Here is a 25,621-nt window from a genome sequence, read left to right as displayed (position 1 = left end):
AGAACTAACAGTACAAAACTTTAAAACAGAGAAATTCTGTAACTTACATGTAGAATAAGCTGTTTTCAGAGCTCCGTTGGCCCAAATGCTTCATCAAAACAAAACCGTGTAAGGGTTCTTTTCCAAAGGCAATGTTTCTTTAGAACCATGAGTGCTATACAGTCTTAAAAAATATGGCTCCTCAAGGGTCATTAGTAAAGAAAATGGTTCTACAGAGCACCAAGAAAGGTTCTTTTATTGTTAGAAGCTCGGATCATAACAATAGCAGAACCCCTTTTGGTGCTATATTGAACCCTTTTCAAAAAGGTTCTATATAGAACCATATACAACACATTCTCCATCAATCTGAAGAACACTTTCACAATGTGACGAATGCTTTAATCACACAAAGGGTTCTTTGAGTGTTCATGGTTCTATATAGAGCGATACTCTTCACCAAATAACCTTTGAAGAACCATCTTTAAGACTGTAGAGAACTATTTTATGCTGAAAATGTTCTTTGCATGGTAAATTGGTTCTTCATTGATGGAGAATGTGTTGTATATAGCACCAAAAAGGGTTCTTGTATTGTTACAAGCTTAATAATTACATTTGAAGAATGTTTCGGTGCAATTTAGAACCATTTTCAAAAAGGTTCTGTATAAAAACCTTACATAACACATTCTTCACCAGTCTACAGAAGCATTTCACCATGCACGCAGATGGTTCTTTGAGTACATATAGAACCATTGTCCTAACGTAAGAACCCTTGTAGAACCATCTTTTTAACAGTGTAGTTTGTCAGGTTTGTAGCCTAAAATAGACTTAAAATCAAAGTGGCAAAGTGGCAAGCAAGGTCATCAGGTCCCAGCTTATTGACCGGCATGGAAGGTAAAGGTCATTTTAGATGGTCCTGGTCGTCCACTGTGAAGGGAGCTTCTGAGCTGTTACGCCATTAAGTACAATCTATTCTTTTTTCAGTGTCTGGAAAAAGAAAATTACACAGAGGCTGATCTAATCTCAGCTGTTCAGTGTTCAGTGAGTCACTCTCTCCCTTTATTCCACTCTGTTCAGGAGACTCACTTTCAGTTCCTCAAAGAATCTGCAGACACACCTCCAAAGTTCAGTCTTAGAAGCTGGTTGAACACTTTCTGAAGTAATCAAACACATTCAGTGGTGTTGAGGTCTGGACTCTGGGGTGGTCAGTCCATCGTTCAGCTTCGTTGTTTGATGTGTCCGTCCCTTTTCTCAGTGAGGTTCTTCTTGACAGCTACACATCCTTTCAGACCCACAGCGCTGAGTCGTCTTCTCACAGTGGAAGGATGGACAGAAACACCTGTGGATGTTTTCAGATCTGAAGCAGCTTGATTTTCTCCTCTCTCTCAGAGATGAAAGCTTTAACGCAGGCATGTCAAACTGGGGACCTTCTGGGCCAAAGTGCTGTGGATATTAGCCTTTACCCTCATCTAAGGCTCTCAGTTCAGTTCATGAGGCCTCACTGATTAGCTGACGAGCTGAATCAGGCGTGTTTAATTAGGCAGTGTGCTGACATCTGCAGAGTTTTGGGCCACAGGGACTGGAAACACATGTGCTTTCAAGCAACACTACGTAGGATTTGGGGATTTGGAGACCTCTCTGGTGGAAATATGTAATTGCATGCAATGTGTTGAGCTCTATGTAGCCCATAAGTGGCTAAATCTGAATATTGTGAGTGAGTTGAAAGAGAATTTGAAGAGGACTCGATCTAAACTACTGTCATCATATCTTCATCAGTATGATGTTGATTTTGAGATCATCTGAGGCCGAAACTTCGAGCCACTGTGTGACGTTAATACATTAAGACGGACGACCGTGTGAAAAACTCAACACCTCTGACTTTAAACGATCATTTCAGGCTTTACAGGGCGACTCACAGCAGCTCACACTCACCATGTTTTAGCCTGGTTTCATTCTCCTCACTCAGTAACGACACGTCTGGAGCTTTAGGTGCTGTTTATCTGATGGGGGCAGTTTTAATGTCTACCAGGTCTTCCAGGTGGTTGTTAGGAGCCACATTTTCTCTGTGGTTCAGTTTTGGAAACTCCTGTGTTTTCTCTTATTTTCCTTTGACCTTCTCCTTCACTGTGAGTGGATTATCTTCTACTTAATCCAATCAGAAATATTTCCTGAACAAATGAATGACTTGTACTTATTGGCTGTTCTGAGTGAAAATAAACAAATGGTCTCTGACTTTTGCACAGTGCTGTATGTGCATGCGCTACTACGTATGAGTGAATATGTGAGAGGGTAAAGGAGGGGGGAGAGGGAGGGGGAGAGAGAGAGACAGAGAGAGAGAGAGAGAGAGAGAGAGAGAGAGAGAGAGAGAGAGAGAGAGAACAGCAGGCAACGGGAGAGAAACACAAAGTGAACGGAGAGAAAGAAAGGAGGAAAGCGACAAAGAGAAAGGCCAAGAGAGAGAAAGCGGAGAGAAAACAGAGAGAGAAGAAAATGATAGAAAGACAATAAGAAAGAAAGAAAGAAAGAAAGACAGAAAGAAGAGAGAGAAAGCAGAGAGAAGGAAAGCAAGAGAGAAAAAGAGAAAAACAAAGAGAAGAGAAAGAAAAAAGAAAGAAAGAAAGCGAGTGAGACACAGAGCAGAGAAAGAAAGAGAGAGAGACAGAACACACACAGAGAGAGAAACAGAACAGAAAGAGAGAGAGAGAGAGAGAGAGAGAGAGAGAGAAGAAAAAAGATAAACAGAAAGAGAAGAGACAAAGAAAAAAGAAAGAAAGAAAGCGAGTGAGAGAGAGAGAGAGAGAGAGAGAGAGAGAGAGAGAGAGAGAGAGAGAGACACAGAGAGAGAGAGAGAGAGAGAGACAGACAGACAGAGAGACAGACAGAGAGAGAGACAGAGAGAGAGAGAGAGAGAGAGAGCACAGCGAGAGAGAGAGAGAGAGAGAGAGAGAGAGAGAGAGAGAGATCTACGGCTCTGCGCTCGTGCTGGAGTCACTCCGTGTCCGCGCGCCACTAACCCCTTAAGAGGGGTAAAGAAAGACCCTCTCCTCCCTCCTTCCTGCCCTCCTGTTCTCCATCAGGTCCGGTGCTTTGTGCATGCAGCATGACGGCCGCCACGTCCACGGTCGCGAGCGCGAGCGTCGGGCGCATCACCCCGGAGCTTCTGCGCGACCTGCTGCGCCGCTACAACCTCTCGCGCCACGAGTTCATCCGCGCGTACGGCGTGCCGCCGCTCGTGTACACGCCTGAGCTGCCCGCGCGCGCGCGCATCGCCTTTGTGCTCACGTACGCCGCGATCTTCGCGCTCGCGCTGCTGGGGAACGGCGTGGTGCTGTGCGTGCTGGCGCGCGAAGGAGCCGCGCGGCGCGCGTCCAGCCTCTTCATGTGTTCGCTCGCGCTCAGCGACCTGCTCATCACCTTCTTCTGCGTGCCGTTCACCTTACTGCAGAACATCTCTTCACAGTGGAGCGGAGGTAGAGCGGCCGTCTGGGGGGCTGTTTGTTTGTTTGTTTGTTTGTTTGCTTGCTTGTGGTGTTTTATGTTCTTTGGGGTGTTTTAGTTTTGTTTGTTTTAAATTCTCAGTTTTTGGCTGCAAAAAATTCCGCCCAACAGAGGTAGAGTTACAAAGCACAGAGAGAATGTTTGTTTGTTTGTTTGTTTGCTTGCTTGCTTCTTTGCATCCTTAATGTGCTGCAAAACATCTCATCTCAACTGAGTTCAGGTTCGGGGCACAGAGAGGGCTTTCCGGCTTTGTTGTTTGACTGATTGTTTGTCATATTTTTGTTTGGTTTTGTTTGTGCCATTCATGCCAAAATATATTTCAGCCCAGCGGGGCAGCGGTGCGGGACAGAGACAACTTTTTGTCTGTTTTGTTGTATACAAAGCACTACAAATACAAAGCACAGAGAGAACGCTTGTTAGTTAGTTAGTTAGTTTGTTTGTTTGTTTGCTTGCTTCTTTGCATCCTTAATCTGCTGCAAAACATCTCATCTCAATCGAGCTGAGTTACGGGGCACAGGGAGGGCTTTCTGGCTTTATTTGTTTGTAGCATTTGTTTGTTTTTGTTTGTGCCATTCATGCCGCTACAAAATATTTCAGCCCAACGGAGCAGAGGTGCAGGACAGAGACAACGTTTTGTCTGTTTTGTTGTATTTTTAGGGGGTGTTTTGTTTTGGTTTGTCTGTTTTTGTCTGCAAATATGGCTGCCCAACAGAGCAGAAATACAGAGCACAGAGAGCATGTTTGTTTGGTTGTTTGTTTGTTTGCTTGCTTGCTTGCTTGTTTGCATCCTTAAATCAGCTGCAAAACATCTCATCTCAGTCGAGTTGAGTCACGGGACACAGAGAGGGCTTTCTGGCCTTGTTGTTTGTTTGTCATATTTTTGTTTGTGCCATTCATACCACTACAAAATATTTCAACCCATGGTGCAGAGGTACAGGACAGAGTCGTCTTGTTGGCTGTTTTGTTGTATTTTTAGGGGGTGCTTCTGTTTTGTTTTGTTTCGTTTCAATATGTCTGTTTTTGGCTGTAAAGATTTCCACATTCCACTCAAACATGTGTTTGTTTGTTTGTTTGCATCCTTAATGTGCAGCATAACATCTTAAGTGAGTGGAGGTGCAGGGCATCGAGTGGGCTTTTTGACTGTTTGTAGCATTTTTGTTTGCTTTTGTTTGTACTGTTACAAAATGCCGCTATAAATATTTCCTGTCAGTGGAGCCGAGGTAGAGCATCAAGACAGTTTCTGGGCTGTTTTTTCAGTTGTGTAGGGGTGGTTATGTTGTTGGGGGATGTTTGTGTTTTATATAGCGTGGGGGGTTGTTTTGTCCTGTTTTCATTTGTTTGCTTTTGGCTGCAAAAATTTCCACCCAACAAAGCAGAAATACAAAGCACAGAGAGAATGTTTGTTTGTTTGTTTGCTTAATGTGCTGCAAAACATCTCATTTCATCTCAATTGAACTGAGGTACGGAGCACAGAGAGGGCTTTTTGGCTTTGTTTGTTTGTTTGTTTTTGTTTGTGTCATTCATGCCGAAAAATATTTTAGCCCAACGGAGCAGAGGTGCAGGACATACAGACAACTTTTTGTCTGTTTTGTTGTTTTTTTAGGGGGTGTTTTGTTTTAATTTGCCTGTTTTTGGCTGCAAAAATGTCCACCCAACAGAGCAGAAATACAGAGCACAGAATGTTTGTTTGGTAGTTTGTTTGTGTCCTTAATGTGCTTAACATCTCAGTGGAGTGGAGGTACAGGGTCAGGGAGGGCTTTCAACTGTTTCGTTTGTTTGCTTGGGGTGCTTTATGTTCTTTGGAGTGTTTGTTTTGTTTTTATTTGTCTGTTTTTGGCTGCAAAAATGTCCACCCAGTAGAGCAGAGATACAAAGCACAGAGAGAAATGTTTGTTTGTTTGCATCCTTAATGTGCTGCAAAACATCTCAAGTGAGATGAAGTGCAGGGCACAGAGAGGGCTTTCTGGCTGTTTGTTTGTTTGTTGTATTTTTATGTTTGTTGTTTGGAAGTATTTTTGTTTTATCTTGTTTTCAGTTGTTTGTCTTTATGACTGCATAAATTTCCACCCAACGGGGCAACTTTCGGCTGTTTTGCTGTTTGTTTGAGGGTGTGTGTTTGTTCTTGGTTTGTTTGGATTGTTTATGTTCTTTGGGGGTGTTTTAGTTTAGTTTTGTTTTAATTTGTCTGGTTTTGGCTGCAAAAATTCCACCCAACAGAGCAGATACAAAGCACAGAGAAATGTTTGTTTGCTTGCTTGTTTGCATCCTTAATCTGCTGCAAAACATCTCCATTAAATGGAGAGGGCTTTTTATCTGTTTTGTTTTTTTTTGTTTGCTTTTTTGTTTGCAGGTCATATTTTTGTTTGTTTTTGTTCATCCCACTACAAAATATTTAATCCCAATGGAGATAAAATAAAGAGGTACAGGGCATAGAAAGGGCTTTTTGGTTGTTTTGTTATTTGTGTAAAGGTGTTCGTTGTTTGCGGATGTTTGTTTCATTTTGTTTTAATTCGTTTGTTTTTGCCTGCAAAAATTTCCACCGAGTGGAGCAGCTTTCGACTGTTTTATTGTTTGAGGGTGTTTTTTGTTATGTGTTTGTTTGTTGATTGCGCTTCTCATCTCAGTGTAACTGAGTACAGGGTTTAGAGTGAGGGCTGTTGTGTTGTTTATTTTAGGGTGTTTGTTTTGTTTATGAATGTTTATTGGTTTTTAACAACACAGGCAGATTCAGAATCTGTAATACATGGAAACACAAATAAATGTGGGGGATAATATGGTTATATCCACATCATACCCATATCCAGCCATATACAGTATCAGTGAAGTTTAGGAGATATTAAATCAGTCTGGCTCTACAAGGCCTTCACAAAGCAACAGCATTAGACCAGTTCTGAATTATAGCAGCCTTCGCCTTATGAAATCTGGCCATGGCCACGCCACAATAAGAGTATCTAACAAATAGCAACGGCAAGATAAAGAAGACTGAATATCTGGCACAAACCAGCCCTTCAAAATAGACTTTTAAAGCTGTTAAAGCTGCGATTAAAACTCTTTTGCTGTGAATTAGGAGTCATATTAGAATCACCTCCTAATAAAAGCAAACTTGGACATGAAGGAAGATCAACATTCAGGAGATCAGACAGTGTTTGTACTCCATGGCTCCAATAAAACATGTGGGCTTTGCCAGAATATATGAAAATAATCAGAGCCTGAATTACACCTTTTCCTTTTCAGCTTTTTCTGTTGGACAGTTTTAGTTCTGAGGTGTTTTTGTTTGCTTGTAGAACAGAGAATAGAGTCTTTATCATCATTATACTCCGGTACTATGAAATTTCATATGGCATCTCTCACATAGAGGCCACAAAAGCAGGAATAATACAATGAAATAAAAATATAAACTACAATAAGTGATGAAAAGCAATAATAGCAGCAAACTCCTAAAGTGACACTGTGCAAAACACTTTACATCCCAGTGTACATCCTTGTGTGTTTGTTTGGGGCCATTTTTGTTTGTATCCTTCACGCCGATACAAAATATTGCACCCTAAGGAACAGAGGTACAGTGCTAGGAGAGGGTTGTTTTGTTTTTGGGGGGGTTTGTGTGTCCTCTTTTTGTGTACCCTTCACTTTACTGTAAAATTCCACTGGACTAAAGTGGACGTTGCTGTCCTGTTTGTTTGGGTGTTTTAGTCAGTTATTCAGTTTGTGCCTTTCGTGCTGCTGCAGAACATGTTATCTCAACAGAGCGGAGGGATGGGGCACAGAGAGAGGACTATTCTTGTGCTTGTTTGTTTGGGGGTGTTTTGTTGTGCCATATTTTTATTTGCTTGTTTGTGCTATAAACACTGCAGGAATCCTAAATTCCAGTGGAGCAGATGCACAGGGCACAGAGAGGGCTTTTGTTGTTTTCTTTGTTTTGGATTTTTGTATCTTTCCCTTTACTGCAAAACGTCTCGTTACAGTGGAGTGGCCACAGGGGGCGCAGACAAGCTGTTTTTGTTCGGTTGTTTGGGAAACATTTGTTTGGATGCACTATTTGTTTGTCGTTTTGTGCTCTTCCTGCTACTGCAACATCTCAGTTGAGCATTAAAGGGCTCTTCTGTTGTTTTTTGGGCAGCATTTTTTATTTGTTTGGGGTTTTTTCCCACATTTTTATTTTTGTTCGTACAATTTATGCTGCTATCCAACCTTTCGTCCCAATGGAGTGGAGGTAGAGGACATACAGAGGGGTTTTTGTTTGTTTGGTTGGCTAGTTATGTTAGTCTGAACCCTCCATCTTACTGCGAACCCATCGCAGTGGAGCAGAGGTACAGGACATAGAGAGGGCTTTTGGGCTGTTTTGTTGTTTGGGGCTGTTTCTTTGTTATTTGTTTGTATTTTTGTTTGTTATTTGCAGCCTTAATGCTTCGGTGAAACTTCTCATCTCAGTGTAACTTTGCGTATGGGGTTTAGAGAGAGGGCTTTTTGGTTGTTGTTTGTTTTAGGGTGTTTGTTTTGTTAATGAATGTTTATTGTTTTTTGACAACAACACACAGACACAGTCAGAATCCCTGCAAAATAAATGTGGGGGATATTATGGTTATATCCACATCATACTCATATCCAGCCATATACAGTATCAGTGAAGTTTAGGAGATATTAAATCACTCTGGCTCTACAAGGCCTTCACAAAGCAACAGCATTAGACCAGTTCTGAATTATAGCAGCCTTCGCCTTATGAAATCTGGCCATGGCCGCTCCACAATAAGAGTATCTAACAAATAGCAACGCCAAGATAAAGAAGACTGAGTATCTGGCACAAACTGACCCCTCATGATGGAGAGAATCAGAGGATCTGATTTATAGCCAGCTACACCAATTAGTAGGGGTGCGGTAAAAAATCGATTTTTAGATGCATCCCGATGCGGACGTGGACGATTCTGAATCGATTCACAAATGTCAAAAATCGATTTTCTAAATATTTCACTTATAACGTAATGTTGACGGAACGCAAAAGGCGGAACTTGGAAGTGTGGAAGTGCAGCGCCCGGACAGTCTGTGGCGGCACATAACAAAAACACAGCTGGATGAGCGAGAAATCCGACCGGCTCCCTCTGCATTAAAGCCAGGTTAGATCAGGAGTCGCAACGCAAATGATAAGAGCCATTTTGCCTTTCAACAAAAATCAAACCACCTTGGGAGCCACAACATTTAATGTCCAGTATGTCTCAGTGTGTGTTAATGTCCTAGTGTAGCCTAAAAATATAAACGAGAGCGCAGATTTACTTCGCTCTGCTTTAGCTACAGCCACTTTTCTCCCATCTCCAGCAACTTTTCCTCAAAAGTAGATCGGCTTATCGTAAAATGCCTCTCAGCGTTCGACTGTTTTCCGAGGCTGAAGTCGCCTCTTATTCTCCAGCTTCTTGTTCGAATTTTCCCGTTCCACCTTAAATTCTGACTGAGGCACCGAATGTAAATGCGGCACCATTTAAGGTGGAACGGGGAAATTCGAAAGAGAAGCGACTTCATCTTCGCAACTGTTTAATGTTTGACAGTCTCTCGTTGCAGATTTAACGTACCAGGAAACCAACTGCGCTGCTTATAAATGCGAATAACGCATCGCTGCTATCTGACCTGCAGTCTGCACACCGAAACAGGGCTTTTGCGCCATGTTGCACACGTTCCCTCTCGAAGATATTTTACTGACACAGCGATTCAGATGGAAGTAAATTCATTATGGATCATTAAAAGTTCCAAGTCCTCAGACAGTGAGAAAATAGAAATGCTGTATAGAAAAAAAAAAGATCGATAATCGTTTTATAATCGCATCGCAGCCTCTGAATCGTAATCGAATCGAATCGTGAGGTGCCTAGAGATTCCCACCCCTACCAATTAGTCACACTAAGAAAGTCATTTCATTTAAACTGTTTGTGTCTGGCCACTATTTGGGATTTTAATCCCAGCTCTAGTTTAAATACTGATATTTTTAGCTCGTACTTTAATAGTCTCAGTTTTTAAGTAACGCTTCATTCAAAATGTTAAGCTTGAAGTCTATCTTACATTATTGTAGCATTAGCCTGATAGCGGGTTAGCTTTCTGCTACCTGTCCAGGCTGCTAGTGAGGGAATCCAAAGAGACTATAAGTGTGAACCACTTAAAGCGAGTCTGTTAGGAGCAAACAGGGATGTTTAACTGACAGTTTATCATCTGGTTGGATTTTATGTGCTCAGATTTCAGCACTGACTTCTGGGCTTTTTCAAAGAGTCATTATGCAGCCACTGTCTTCTGTCTGACAATTTATGCTTGTAGCATTGCTGTTCTTGCCATAATCTCATCTTCAATCATCTGTGCCCACAGCCACAAACTGCACGTTGTCCCAGAACGTCATTTAACGGACAAAACAAAAACTTTAAAAGTAAGATTACTTTCTTTGACTTTGTTACAAATGGTGAAATTACACTCCCGCTCCATTATAATCTCAAAGCAGTGCGGTCACGTGAGAAATGAGGTGGATCTGATTGGTTGAGAAGCTTATATTTGTGATGTCAGCATGTTTTACTCACAGTAACTACATACACAGATATTGTGAATCCGTAAACAAACAAATTCACATTCGCTAACTAAAGCACATGCAGCTTCTTCTGGAAAACATTGAAAAAGCTGAGCTCAACCTGATATTGCCACAAGTTTATGGTTGTGTCTGTATCACAAAGTGGCACTACTTTTTGTAGCGGAAGGACAACATTTGAACGTTCAGGGCTTCACTGCTTTACATTTTTCTTTCCAGAAGTGCTGTATAAAAACACTGGAGGTTGTTTGTCGCGGTGAATGATGTAATGGCTGTGATGTTCTACTGTTCTCACTTTTGGCTCATGCCTGCGACCGAATCACAGCCGTGATGTTCTTCACAATAACACGCTCATGTTTAATGCTTAAATATTCTCTAATTACATCTCTCTCTATCTGTCTCTCTCTAATTACAACCCAAAACCGCCAGCTCTGTTTTAGAGATCCAGCACTTTAATATCGAATCTACCAGTTTTCACCATTATTATATCACATTTTCAGTTTTTGAAGCACTATGTTTTTAGTTTTATTTTAGAGTGTGAATATGTTAGTAGTTGGAGTTCTGTTCTTACAGTATGGATGGTTTTCTGGCAGTGAAAGCAATAAAAGTAGTAGAATCTGCAAGAGCTGTAGAAGCTGATGGTGTTAATGATCTTATAATAATAATAATAATAATAATAATAAAAGTTGCACTCTGCCATTCACTGAGCTCCATACAGCAGGGTTCTCCAGCTGTTAGAAGCTGCCTGTAAGATTAACTCAGCCTTTATTACTGTCAAAAGATGGTTCTTCAAGGGTTCTTTAGTAAAGGGAATGGTTCTATATAGAACCATTAGTTCTATATGGTATCATTTCATGCTTAAATGTTTGTTGGCATGGTGAAATGGTTCTTACGATTGATGGAGAATGTGCTGTATATGGTTCTACTTAAAACCTTTTTGAAAATTCTAAATAGCACCAAAAGGAAGTCTCCCATCATAATGATGTCAAGACTGTAACAATAGAAGAACCCATTTTAGTGCATTGTCCATCAATCAGAAGAACCATTCCACCATGCAAAGAACCATTTAAGCATGAAATGGTTGTACATGGTTCTAAAGAACCCTTGAGGAATAATCTTTAAGAGTGTAGCAGATCTGCAGCCAGAAGCACCCACAGCCAAAGCTCACAGTAATGACCACTATAACCTTTTATTCTGGGCACTCCTCTGGCCAGAGGGACGTGGCATTCACACAAAAACCCCTCAAAGCTTTGACCTACTGCTTCTTCCTCACGACTTGCTCCCTACTGGACTCTTTTACTGAGACGCTCGTCTAATAAGATGACAAGAGGAGACAGAGCCCAGAAAAATGAACGAAATAATAGATCAAACACACAATAAACAGCCCATTATAACATAAAACCAGCCAGTATCAAACCATAACAGCGTGCAGGATCAGAGATGCATCTTCAGCTGCATATATCTTAGAATAAAACTCTACACAGTGTCACACAGCCGTAACACCCTGCAGTTCAGTTCCCCCACATAATATACACTGAGTGTCAAAAGTATGTGGACAACAGACCATCACTCCTATGATCTTATTGGACGTCCGACCCCAAAACCATGGAGTTGGTCCCCCTTTGCAGCTATAACAGCCTCCACTCTTCTGGGAAGCTTCCTACAAGATTTTGGAGAGTGAAGCATTCAGGCAAAAGAGTGTAAAGCATAAAAAAGAAGCATAAAATTGTATAATCTTCACTGGAACTGAGGACCCAAACCCTGAAAAACAGCCCCAGAACTGAGGACCCAAACCCTGAAAAACAGCCCCAGAACTGAGGACCCAAACCCTGAAAAACAGCCCAGCCCATCATCCCTCCTCCACCAAACTTTACTGTTGGCTCTGCATTCCGGTAGGTAACGTTCTCCTGGCATCCACCAAACCCAGATTCATCATCAGACTGACAGATAGAGAAGCTGATTCATCACTCCAGAGAACACGTTTCCACTGCTCCAGAGTCCAGTGGCGGCGAGCTTAATCCAGATCATTCTAATAAAATTCATTTCCAGAAAGAATTTGTAATAAAATCACTATCCAGAATTCAGTTCTAATAAAATCAATATCAAAAATGAAGTTCTAATAAAACGAACATCCAGAATGCAGTTCTGATAAAATGAATATCCAGGATTAAGTTCTAATAAATTATCTTGAACGAAGTTCTAACAAAATTAATATCGAGAATGAAGTTCTAAAAACATTAATTCCTAGAATGCAGCTCTAATGAAAGCAACATCCAGATTGTATTTTTTAATAAAAAATTACCTTCTAGAATGAAGTTCTAAAATTAAAGTCTAGTGTGAAGTTGTTATAAAATGAATATCTAAGATGACGTTTTAATAAAAATTAATATCCAGAAAGTAGTTCTAATAAAGCGAATAATAATTTTTTGGGTGAATTCACAAACCATTTCTTACAGTGTATCAGTGGAGAGCTAATGCTGTCTAAATGAACTTGAAATACAAATAAAACATAAAATATATAAGGTGTCATAACTTTTTGCTCAGGTCACATTTTATGTTTTATATGTTCTAAAACATTAAATTCAGTAAACGGTAACTGTGCATTAAAAACCTCTTCAGTGAAAGTGTTAACAACAACAACAACAGGAAACTTGTCCACTTTTGCACATTTAAAACGAAACTAGCACTGTTTTAGTTGGCAACTCCAGTTTGAATGTTTAAAGGCTTATTTTTAAGAAACAGTATCAATTTTTAGGGGAATAAATGAGCCAAAGAACTGAATATTGACCAAATATCGTGCCATGAACGTGAGGATGTAACCTACTTTTCTCTCTGTTCATCCATTATTTTGTTCATGAACTGAACTGAATCAAATCCAATGAGTCATTTTGTCATTACTATAATTTCTCAGCTCCTCGCTCTTTCAGCAGAGGAGCGACTCTGAATGGACCGTTCAGTTCAGCTGAAGAGCGAATCGTTTAAATCTGTTCAAAAGCGCAAATGGAGGAACACTTTTCTACATCTCGCTCTCTAAGAGCTCTTTCAGACAGTTTTGATTGACAGGAGCTTTTATAAATGTCCCTCCAGCGCCACCAATCACATCAATCAATCAAATCTTTATTTACACAGCACTTTTCATAAAAGCAACTGTAATCCGAAGCACGTAGAGGGGAATTCCACAGCTTTTTCAAAAGTCCTGCATAAATAAGTGTTCAAGATGTAAACAGAGTCGTTCAGAGTGGTTTGGTGTGAAACGCTCTGTTCTAGAGAAACTTACCGAGTCAGAACTGTTCACAGTGGTGGTGATAGAAACCAGACGTCCACCTCTAAAAGCTCCCTCATATACAGTTATTACATGAAATGTTTATGAATTCACTGCCTGATGACTGAGACGCTGTTTTATGATAGTTTTGAAAAGATTTTGGCTTTAAAATGCTTTACAGTGGAGGGATACATGCAGGGTGTTTTAAGGCAAAATAGTCCCCAAAGAAAACTTACCACTATTTTCCATCATCAACATTCCATATAAACTCAGAAGACTCGTGTAGGTTCACTGGTGGTTCTGGATAGTAAATAAAATGTCTATATTTGTGTTGTAGTCATGGCGACCCCTGGTTCCTATCACCACCACTGTAAAGACATCTGAACCATTTCACACCAAACCACTCTGAATCACTCTGTTTACATCTCAGACACTGAATTATGCAGAATAATTGGATTCCCCTTTAAACTTGGATGCACAGTCAGGATAAAGACCCAGAGAAGCAAAAATTCATGATTCAAGGTATTTTATATAAAATTACATCTTAATAATAAAACATAACTATAAAAGCAAATAAAAAAAAATGTACAAAAATGTCAAAACATCCTATGATGCTTTCATAGACATACACAATATGGCGAAAAGTATGAGGACGCACCTCCTAATCACAAGTTTCAGCCACACTCATTGATAACAGGTGGATAAAATCAAGCACAAAACCTCCATAGACAAACACTGGTAGTAGAGGGTCGCACTGAAGAGCTCAGGGACTAAACATGGCTCAGTCATAGGAAGCCACCTCTGCCGCTAGTCAGGTTGGGGAATTTCCCTGCTAGATCTGCCCCTGTCAACTGTAAGTGCTATTATTTTGAAACAGAAGTACCTTAGAACAATAACAGCTCAGACAAGAAGCTGTAGACCATGCTAACAATGGCCTGTCCTCTGCTGCGTCACTCACTACAAACTGCCTCTAGAAGTAAGATCAATATGAGAACTGTGTGTCGGGAGCTTCATGAAGGGGGTTTAAATGACCGAGCAGCTGCACACAAGCCTAAGATCACTATGTGCAGTGCCAAGTGTCGGCTGGAGTGGTGTAAAGTGCTGCCACTGGACTCTGGAGCAGTGGAAACGTGTTCACTGGAGTGATGAATCAGCTTCTCTATCTGTCAGTCTGATGGACGAGTCTGGGTTTGGCGAATGCCAGGAAATGCAGAGTGCCAAAAGTTTGGTGGAGGAGGGATAATGAGCTGGGGCTGTTTTTCAGGGTTTGGGTCCCTCAGTTCCAGTGAAGGGTGATGTTAATGGTACAGCAGGTAGACATTTATATGTTTCTAACGTAGCGGCAACAAGACCCTGTCCCAAGGCGAGCTCCATAAAGACATGGTTTGAAGGGTTTGGTGTGGAAGAACTTGACTGGCCCTCACAGAGCCCTGACCTCAACCCCATCCAACACCTTTGGGATGAACTAGAACGGAGATTGTGATCCAGACCCTCTCGTCCAACAGTCTGACCTCACAAATGTTCAAGATGAACGGACACAAATTCCCACAGACTCTCTCCAAAATCTTGTAGAAAGTTTCCCAGAAGAGTGGAAGCTGTAATAGACCACAACTCCATATCAACGCCAACATAATGCCCAGCATGCTTATATTGGTGTGTTGGTCAGGTGTCCATATACTTTTGGTTGTATAGTGTAGATTAAGCCTATTATTGGACTGACTCGCCCCACTAATGGTGGTTCACTATTGAAAATTCTTTTTAGTCTGTAGGTTTAGATAATCTGGGTCTGGAAACTGGACCTTGTATTACAACATCTACATTCAACAGCTCATATTTATTGTATTTTTATTTTATTTGTGCTTTAGTTAAATACTTGTTAACAGTCTGTGTGCTTGTCTGGTCTATTCAGTGTGACACATCTGTGACAGTTGTAACTTGCTGTAGGCTAAAGAGTAACTGAAGTTTTCAAATTGTGCAAAAATGAAAATGGAAAAACAAGGTTTTTGAGCCACAGGGACAATATGATGATTTTGCTGGTAATCAGCTTAAACTGGTTTTTCCAAGCAGGGCAGGTTGAAAATGTTTTTATTCTGTGGCATGAAAAGTGGTAGCTTGAAAATTTGATTAGAAATAATCTCAAGTAAAAGCAAAATTACTATAATTATCATACCCAAAAGCTGTGCATGGAAAATGTCTAGTCTGGAGAGTCACTGTAATTTGTTTTTACTTTCCCACTTTTTTTATTTTGGTATTTCCGTTCTCATCAACGCCGAGGAAAACTCCTCGTATATCTGTATTTGGAAAAATCATATTCTAAAACATTCTGATTTTCCTTCATCCCTCCTGCAGGTGTGCTGGTCTGTAAAACTGTCCCGTTTGTCCAGACCACGGCTATAGTGACGGGAATCCTCACCATGACCTGCATCGCCGTGGAGAGGTACCAGGGCATCGTCCACCCGCTCAAAATGAAGAGGCAGTACACACCCAAACGAGCCTACAAAATGCTGGGTGAGTTAAAGTGACCCTCAGGATTTACACGGTGACTCGTTCATGCAAACTTAATTACCTCTTCACCTTGATGGTTATAACCAGAGTCCTGTCCAACACAGTAAGTCCTGAGCCTAAACAGGTCAGTTTGGATTGTTCAGCAGATTTTGACACTGGACACCACAAATGATAGTAACAAATGATAGTACATGATAGTAAGATAGCCTGTTAATGACAGCGTGTTAGTAGCGTATGGTTGTATATTACGTTTACTACTTATTACACTTCCAAATAATAAACAAATCTGTGGTACTGAACGTAACCATGGCAGATAACGGTGAACGCAAAGAGTAGTGTGAACCACACATGAACAGAATTTACTACACAAGAAAAGAAATACTATTAATTTTTTTTTATAGTTGAAAAACTCTTTATAGTCAAATATCATTTATCATTTCTGGGAGCACTGAATTTGTCAATCAGTCAAATCAAACTGAAAACTGCTAAAAGTTTAAATTTTCGATAAATTGGATGACAAACAACAGAAAACACAACAGCCGTGCTGAGCAAAAGCGATGGTGAGTGTACAAGGCCTTAAGTGTCGGAGTCTTTGGTGCTCGAGTCAAAGTCTGAGTCTTTGGTGCTCGAGTCAAAGTCGGAGTCTTTGGTGCTCGAGTCAGAGTCTTTTGTATTTAAGTCAAAATCTGAGTCTTTTGTGTTCAAGTCAGTAATTGTCAAATTCAGAGTCATTGGTGTATGAGGCAAAGTCCAAGTTTTTGGTGTTCGAGCCAAAGCCTGAGTTTTTTGTATTTGAGTCAAAGTCAGAGTCTTTGGTGTTTAGGTCAGAGTTGTTTGTGTTATAGTCAAAGTCGGAGTCTTTGGTGCTCGAGTCAAAGTTGGAGTCATTGGTGCTCGAGTCAAAGTTGGAGTCTTTGGTGCTCGAGTCAAAGTCGGAGTCTTTGGTGCTCGAGTCAGAGTCTTTTGTATTTAAGTCAAAATCTGAGTCTTTTTTGTTCAAGTCAGTGTCATCGGTGTTCGAGTCAAAGTTCGAGTCTTTTGTGTTCAAGTCAGTAATTGTCAAATTCAGAGTCATTGGTGTATGAGGCAAAGTCCAAGTTTTTGGTGTTTGAGCCAAAGCCTGAGTTTTTTGTATTTGAGTCAAAGTCAGAGTCTTTGGTGCTCAAGTCAAAATCAGGGTCTTTTGTGTTCAAGTCAGTCATTATTGTTAAAGTCAGAGTCATCAATGTTCGAGCCAAAGTCTGAGTTTTTTGTGTTTGAGCCAAAGTGAGAGTTTTGGTGCTTGAGTCTGCAGATCAGATTTGTGACTCGAGTCTGACTCAAATCCAATTCATATGACTTGGTCCACACTTCTGATTTTTATATAAAGGTTGTGATAAAAGCCAGCTGACAGAGCAGAACAAACACCGTCAGACACTGTTGTACAAACAGACGTCTTGTTAACATTAGCAGGCTAGCTAAGCTATCAACTGGTTCTTGAAACAGTGATTCGAAACATGCTAAAGTTTTCAGCTGCCTGTTTCGAAACAGCGATTCAAGGCCTGTATGAGACCAGGTTACATGATTTCAGCAAACAAAACTTCAAAACATCATCGCTGTTTTGAAATGGTTCAGAGTTTGTGGTTCGACCTCCAAAGTGAACCTGTAGAAGGGTCACCTTCTGATCTCCAGAGAGCAGTTATAATTTAGATTTACATAAACATTTATTCGAATGACACTGATGGCTGATCAGCCATCACTAATATCCTGCTGCTAATGTGGATTATAAGCACATAAATAAATAAAGCCTCTAAAAGCCCCAGCTGTACAAACACAGCAACACTCAATCCTGTACACAACTTACATACACAAGTTTTGATTTCATAAGGAACAGAAATACAGGAGGATTTAAAAAGATTCATCCGATTTCAAAGCGTCATATTTTTACAACCATGAGGCGCCTAGGAACCAATCACAATCCAATTGAAAGAGGGGGTCATAGAGTTTCTGACTGTCAGTGGAAGATGGCTCCCTTCAGTCTGAGAGGAGATGAGACCCCTGAGCAGAAAGCGTTCTGCGTTCTCCACTTCAATAAGAGTGAATCCGTCATAACTGTGCAGTGTGATTTTCATTAGCAGTGAAGCTCCAACAGCTCAGAGCGTTCGGCGTTGGTTCCACAACACTGGATGATCTCCGAAATCGCACTGAAAGAGCCGTGAGTGCAGCCACACCCGACATGCTCAATCCAGTATGGGATGAGTTTGACTATGGCGTTGATGTTGTCTGTACAGCTGGAGGAGGTTCAGACTGAGACCTTGTACAATTACATAAACTTTATGATCATTTAAACCATTTACAGTTCACTGCACTGATCTGTAATGATTTACAAGTGAAATAAATCAGTTTGAAATCAGATGAATCTTTTTGAATCACACTGTATTATTTATGATTTGTACTGCTGCCCAAAAACTTAATTTTGTACTGAAACTGTAACTCACTTTGTAGTGAAACTCTTCTTGATTAAAATCAAAGCAAAGCCTTCCATGTGGATAACTGTGTCCTGATGAACACAGAGTGCATTTACGTGCAATAATGCGATCAGTTATCTGATTATTCAAATGGTCGTGTAAACAGCACATTCCAATTTTTTAGATCGGTGTAAGGTCTAGAAATCTGATTAAAAAATCCAACAAAGAGGCTGGATCAGTAATTTAGCTCAGTAATCAGATTTCTCAGTGCTGTAAACTCTTACTCTGATTTCTTTCGGATTTCTCAGTCTGCTCATGTGCGAAAACAGATGACGATACCGGAAATAAGTGAGAAGCGTCGCCGCGAGACGCAGTAAAACACTTTTGGAGCAATGCTGAAACCAAATACATGCTTGACGAAATTAAACGTCGTCTTCTGTGAGTTTATTGGCTGGTTGTAAAGCAGAAATCTGATTACTGCCTGACTCATGTAGACCTGGAGTATTTCTCCATTATCTGATCACAGAAGAGCGTGAAAACACACTGAACCAGTTACTGACACAACCTGATTTTCAGCAGTTATCGGATTATTAGGTGTAAATACACTGAACCGGTTACTGTTTTCTGCAGTTATCGGATTAAGTGCATGTAAACATATTCACTGTTAGAGGGCTGCAGCTCGACCTGAACCCAACAAAATATCAGGTAAACATTTTTTCATGTACAGCATCATATTCAGGTCTGGCTGGTTTTCAGATGAGTATTTTTATGGACACTGTAAAAACTGACTTGGAGTTTTAACTTTAAAAAGTAAGTTTTAATTAAATTAATAATAATAATGTTTTTATTTTATTGTACTTCAAAAAAAGAGTTAACAGAATGCAACACACAACTTGGCATCTAATGATGAAATTAACTTCAAACTTTAAAAAGTTGACCTTTAAAATTCTAAAATGATTGTTTTTACGTTTGCAGATTTGCTCATTTGCTGTGTAATCAAGTCAGGGTGAAGCATGTGATGTGTAAACATTACAAGGTTCCAGCTGGTTAATAAATATTCAGGGCTGTAGCATCGAAGCTCAGTTCAAGACGACAACCGTCCTCTCATTTTTAGCCTTTGCAGCAGTTTCATGGTCAGGAAGGTTCACTATAAGCATCTATATGAGGAAACTGGGACATGGAGTTAGGAGTTAAGATAGACTCTTTAAAAAGATGGTTCTGCAAGTGTTCTTTAGTTGACATCGTAACAATAGAAGAACCCTTTTTGGTGGCGTGTAGAACCCTTTTCAGAAAGGTGCTTTATAGAACCATCAACAGCACATTCTACATCAATCCAAAGAACGCTTTCATGATGCAAAGAATCCTTTAATCATGCAAATTGTTCTTTGAGTGTTTATGGCTCTATATAGAACCATTTTCTTCACTAAAGAACCCTTGAAGAGCCATCATTTTTAAGGGTGTGCCATAAACTACAAGGTTACTGGCAGGAAATGTTCAAAGTGTTCTTCAGAGGTCCTTAAATGTCAGACTGAACCAGACACACTTTCAGAGCCCTCGACTTGGTCACCCTTAGCTCAGCGGCGGGTTCTTTCCTATAGATCAGGGGTCTTTAACTAAATTCAATAAGGTCCAGTCAAAGAAAATTCTCAAACAAAGGTCCAGAACATCATAATGTCTAACTTGCATTATGACTCAGTGCCTTATACTGTTTACTGAAGTAGCCTAGTAGGTATATCAACATCTTATACAGTCAACAACTGAATATCAAATCAAATAAAGTACAGTTCAGTCATATTTCAACAACATTTATTATCAGTTTTCTCTTTTTAGATCACGACATGTGAAATAACTTCCCTCTGACTCACTTTCTTCTCCGACTGCTGTTTCTCCCTCGTCCCTCCCCTGTGTGTGCGCGTCACTCACTCGAGTCTCAGTGCTCATCGCAATGCACAGACCTGATTGGCTGGGTAGCGTCACGTGTAATATTTACAGTACATGCGATTGGTCTGTGAGTCTCCTGGGCCACTAAAGCTACCGTAAAGGCTACGCTGATTAAAATAGGACCACCCATCGAAATGAAAAAATTCTCCTTAGTTTATCGGTTATAGGCCCAAGTCCGCATAGGACAGCGTCTGGGTCCAGACTCGGACCACGGTCCGTCTATTAGTGACCTCTGCTATAGATTAATGACAGCCAGAAAGCTTAGTTTAAGCTTTTGGAGGAAGAAAGAGGAACCCGTACTCAGGTCCTGGCTCACTGAGCTAACAAACACACTAGATCCTGAACAAATACGAGTTCGGTTAGGAGGCAGAGGACGAAATCTGACTTCACCTGACGTCTGGATCAACATCATAAACATGATATCGGCTCTTATCTGCCTGTGTGTTACTTGCAGCTCCTCTGTCTCTGCTCTGCTGTTCATGCACGTCTCTTCGCCTGTTTCTCTGCTCTTCTAGCTCCCTGATTGGCTGTTTGAATCACTTCTTGAGTAAATCTCTGACCTTCTCACACTGCAGGATTCGTGAATGTTTTGAGTCATAAATATCAAACATGTTTGATAACATCGGAGGGTCTCTGATCATTTCAGAGTTCGATCAGAGGGCCAAAGATTCACTGGCTTCTCCTCCCACACTACAGATCATACGCGCCTTCAGTCGCTTCCGATCGAGCTCTTGACCTGGAAAATCACTTCAGGTTGTGAAAAAAAAAAATCACCAAGCCTAAATAATATTGTTCATTTGTGCATTTTAGCCTTTCTGCAAGACCCCTAGTGGTCATTCTGCAAAGGGAATGGAAATGTTTTCTCCTGTAATTCTGCTACCAAATTAACCAGGACTCTGTTGTCTCTCTGTGTGTGAAATGTTGCGACTATGTTGGGCTGCTAGCGAGCAATGAGGGGTAAAAGGGGGAGAGGTGAGAACTGAGGGAGCTTTAAAACTGTGGAAAAATGGTTAACTATGACATATAAAGCATTAGATATCCTGAAAACATGGTAACTCATCACGCTTTATCTAGTTTTATGTGCAAAGTCTGCAGCTTTAGCAAATACCGTATGTCGGCTGTAGCCTTTCACTTGCCATCAACTTGTCAGACCAAATTTGCCCCCCTGTTGACAGCTATGCTGATATTGGCACAAATTGTTTTCCTCTAAATAAACATGAATAGCCTTTAATATGGTCAGTTATTGCAAACCGACAATGAAAACCTGCTCATTTGTAATGAGAACAGTTTGAAAAGCTACGTGCCTCCAAACTTTTGATGGACAGTGTGGAAATCAATGATGAACTTCTCTGCACTTTGTGATGCAATTCCAGTTGAAAACGTCTCAGTGCGTCTGATCCGGAAGTGTCTTCTGAAGCACTTATTCCTGAAAGAGACTGAAAAAGGAGCCCAGAAATCAAAGAAAGTGTGCTGCCGCTGCCGAATGTCGCCCACAGTGCAGTGGACAGGTACAGTGAGCCTGAGGCTCCTGCATAAATCTCCATAAAGAGCAGGGGAAGCCCTGATCTCCAGTGACTGAGGCAGTAATTGGATCTCATACATCAGAGATGATCAGAGATTCAGCCTGAATCTCCCCAAAAAAGTGATAAACACATTTACTGACACGTATTTGTATATGTATGTCTGTGTATTCTATTCGATTTGGGGTCCAGCAGCCATATTACAGAAACTTCTTAACTCTGAAATCTGATGTGTTTAGTCTCTATGACAACCTCAGTACGGACTGAATTTAGTTCAGTGTCTATTCCAGAATAACAGTTCCTAACTTCATGATCTCATCATGAACTCCAGATAAGAAAACAGCATCACACAAACATCCTAACTGGACTAAACCTCCTAAATCCTGTCCTAACTTTAGGATGAACCCCAACAGGGTCCTCACTTCTGTTTAAGGTCCGTTTCTATGGTTTTTAGGCAGCTGAGTCAGCAGCATAGTTCACTACCAGCATAATGAGCTCCATTTATTCCTACTGTAAAACGCTGCTTTCACTGTGAGATGATTTTCTTTTCTAACTCTGCGTTTTAAAGATCTCAGACGCTGCAGACTTGATCTCCACCGCCCCTCTGATCACCTTTGTGTGTTAATGTTGATGATGAAATATTACAGTGATGGTGGTGAATAATGAGGAGATGGAGCTGAACGTGTGTCTGTTTATTAGGAGGAGTAACGTTAGCGCGCTCGGCTAAAGCGTTTGGGAAATGGAGACTGAAACTGGGGAGCGGCGACGCGTTGATAAACAGCAGGGGGCGCTCTCACAGTACTCACTACTTACAGTTTATCACACTATAGTTTAGTTTTGACCTTTTTTACATCAGTAACAGCAGCTGCCTGGCTAACTAACTTGATTATTCTGATTCATGTTTACCTTTCAGCTGTGCACGTATGGTCAGTTGCAAGGTAACAGACATAACAGTTGATTGTCAACTACGATTGAGTAGGTTAAGATTTCCTAACTGGAGATAAGATGCTGTAAGATAAGGTTCCTAAATTAAGATCAGATTTGCTTCTGTAATACGAGTTTGTGAAAAATCTTATCTTGACCCGTCAGATCTTAACTTAAGACACAAAGATAGGAAGTTTCTGTAATACGACCCCAGCTCCCCCAAGTCTAATGAAAACGGAAAACTTAAACGTTTAGTGCTTGTGGGGATGCTAGTCTGTTCTCCATGAGGAAAAATGCCCACCCCCTTCCAAAATTACAGCAGCTTATCTTTTTAATTACTGTGTTTTAGAGGAGAAATCCACTGTTTTTTCTAAATTTCTGCATAATTAAATGGTTAAGATGTAAACAGAGTCGTTCAGAGTGGTTTGGTGTGAAACGCTCTGTTCTAGAGAAACTTACCGAGTCAGAACTGTTCACAGTGGTGGTGATAGGAACCAGACGTCCACCTCTAAAAGCTCCCTCACAGAAAGTTCCTACATGAAGTGGTTATGAATTCACTGCCTGATGACAGACACAGTTTTGATAAGGTTCTGGCCTAAAACTTAGTATTTCTGAATTAATTCACAGTAGAATTCTCCTTTAAAGCTGGCCTTAGGTGTTTCTTTACTTACTACTTCAAAGCTGCAGGTCCCCAGAGAGAATGATTGATCTCAGATCATAAGTGAGAGAAAAACTCAAACGAAATCCCGAAGCTCAGAACTCTTGATTCTTTGTCGTGGAGTAAAACAAACCACCACAGGCCACAGGAGGAACCTTATGCTCCTGCTTTCATGTCCACTTTTGGCCTTTTCAGCCATGAAAACCACGTTTTCATTTGGTGCCCAACTTTGTTCACAGCAACTTCAGACACAAACCACAAAACGCTTTTTTGATTACTTCTGTTGGGTGAGGCCAGGGACACGCCCTGTTTCCTTCATTAACAGCTGAAATGCACTGTTCTGTAATAATGATCGACACCAGCCTTGCTTGTGATGTGAACAGAGCAGTCTAGAGCGAGGGAGAACATCAGTGCCAGTTTGGATGTTTATGTATACATATCATCTCAACACATTTAGCCTGTTATTTAGTGTTCTAGTTAGTTTCTATTGGTAATTCTTAGTTATTGTATTTGTAGGTATTGTAGTTTTTAGCCTTTTACACTTACCTAGATTTATATTGATGACGTTCAACATATGATTAGGTCACTTGACGGACCGATTAAGTGAGGATTCTTCCAAGTCTCCATATGGCTGATGATAAGTGCCATGAACAGCTTGCAGAACATAAGGATTTTGGGCCACTGCAGCAAACCCTGGATGACTGCTGAGGCAGTCTACGACCCCTGTGAACAACCTGTTCGGTACGATACAGTCTCCCTGTTATACGTCTGTGCTTGGAATCAAACAGGCAGCATGCTAAAAGCGAGGTTGTGATGCTGGCGTCTCCTTGTCGAAGACAGGGATGGTAGTGGAGAAAAATCTCTGACCTTGTAAGACGTCAAAGATGCAAAAGTGCTGTTTGATTTTGTCACTCTCCATATTTTCTGGTAAAATACAGCAGCCCAGCCCACCCGGTTTTCCTCCCAGCCCCACCTCCAAACCTGTAGATGACTTCAGTACACCCCCCCCCAAAAGCCCCTCCCATTTTTGAGCATTTTTCAAAGTTAAGCCAGGGGTGGAGTCAACTGAAAATGTGGAGTGTCATTATTCTTTAAAATAAAACCACAAAACTCTGTACTATGATATCTAGTACCATCCTGGAAGAATCAAACTGTGGACGGCGCCAAAGAAAAGAACAAAACAAGACCTAACCACGTTTGCCTACTCTGAAACAAAAAGTACTTGGCTTATCTAAAAAAGGAAACAAAAGCTAACTACGCTACACCTCCCTGGCCAGCAATCAAAAGTATATGTAGCAGTGCCCTCTGACCTGGACAACTAGACAGAGAAGACTCCTACATGGTGAGAATGTAAAGGTTGCCCCTCTTACCTGTTTGAAACTGCCAGTGGTCCAAATAGCCAAAGACTCTCTTGTAAAACAAAAGTGTGCAGGTAAAACTAAAGCACTTCCCCAACACAAGAGACGAACTCTTGTAAACCAAGTTAAAAGAAGTTCTGGTAAAACACCAAAAACAAAAGCACAAGAGATTTAAAACACAAACCAAAACACAGCACACATGGCCAGTCCTCTCCCTCTTCAGCCAGCTTGAAGGCCTCTTTTTAAGACTTAGGCTCCTCCCCCCCAAATACACCAGGCCTCTGATTGGTCAGTGGTCCTCCTCACATGACTGCTGGCAAAATAGATACACCTGTGAAGGGAGAGACAGAGAGAGACACAAACACAACAAAATCCAGCAGCACTGCTGGGAATACTTTTCAATTTTTATTAAAAACTTACATTTGAAACAATGTTTTGGGCTTTTTTATACAATTTTCTTTAGTATGTGGGTGTGTGTATATATATATACACCGATCATGCATAACATTTATCCAGCAGCACTGCTGTGTCTGATCCACTCAGACCAGCGCAACACACACTAACACACCACCACCACGTCAGTGTTACTGCAGTGCTGAGAATGATCCACCACCCAAATAGTACCTGCTCTGTGAGGGTCCATGGGGGTCCTGACCACTGAAGAACAGGGTTAAAGGTGGCTAACAAAGTATGCAGAGAAACAGATGGACTACAGTCTGTAACTGTAGAACTACAAAGTGCACCTATATAGTAAGTGGAGCTGATAAAATGGACAATGAGCGTAGAAACAAGGAGGTGGTCATAATGTTATCAGATGTCTTTACAGACTACAACACAAATATAGACATTTTATTTACTATCCAAAACCAGTGAACCTACAAGAGTCTTCTGAGTTTATATGGAATGATGATGAGTGGAAAATCAAAAGCAAAAAATCATAAATACCATCCTTTAAAAAAATGAGCTGACTGTCTGAAGAGTGTAG

At 40.8% G+C, this 25,621-nt stretch overlaps 1 protein-coding gene across 1 annotated transcript in view; it reads left to right on the top strand.

Moving 5' to 3' along the window:
* Positions 1-863: 863 nt before the first annotated feature.
* LOC118808927 (pyroglutamylated RF-amide peptide receptor) overlaps positions 864-25,621 on the top strand; it is a 36,621-nt gene continuing 11,863 nt past the window's right edge. The window contains exons 1-3 of the mRNA XM_036571807.1: positions 864-870; positions 3,054-3,446; positions 15,633-15,791. Of these exons, the coding sequence (XP_036427700.1) occupies positions 864-870; positions 3,054-3,446; positions 15,633-15,791 (559 nt within the window). The remainder of the gene's footprint in view (positions 871-3,053; positions 3,447-15,632; positions 15,792-25,621) is intronic.

The sequence above is a fragment of the Colossoma macropomum genome, unplaced genomic scaffold (assembly GCF_904425465.1).
Source record: "Colossoma macropomum unplaced genomic scaffold, Colossoma_macropomum, whole genome shotgun sequence".
Taxonomy (NCBI): domain Eukaryota; kingdom Metazoa; phylum Chordata; class Actinopteri; order Characiformes; family Serrasalmidae; genus Colossoma; species Colossoma macropomum.
The sequence above is the reverse complement of the archived record's forward strand: the minus strand, read 5'-3'. Positions and strand labels throughout refer to the sequence as shown.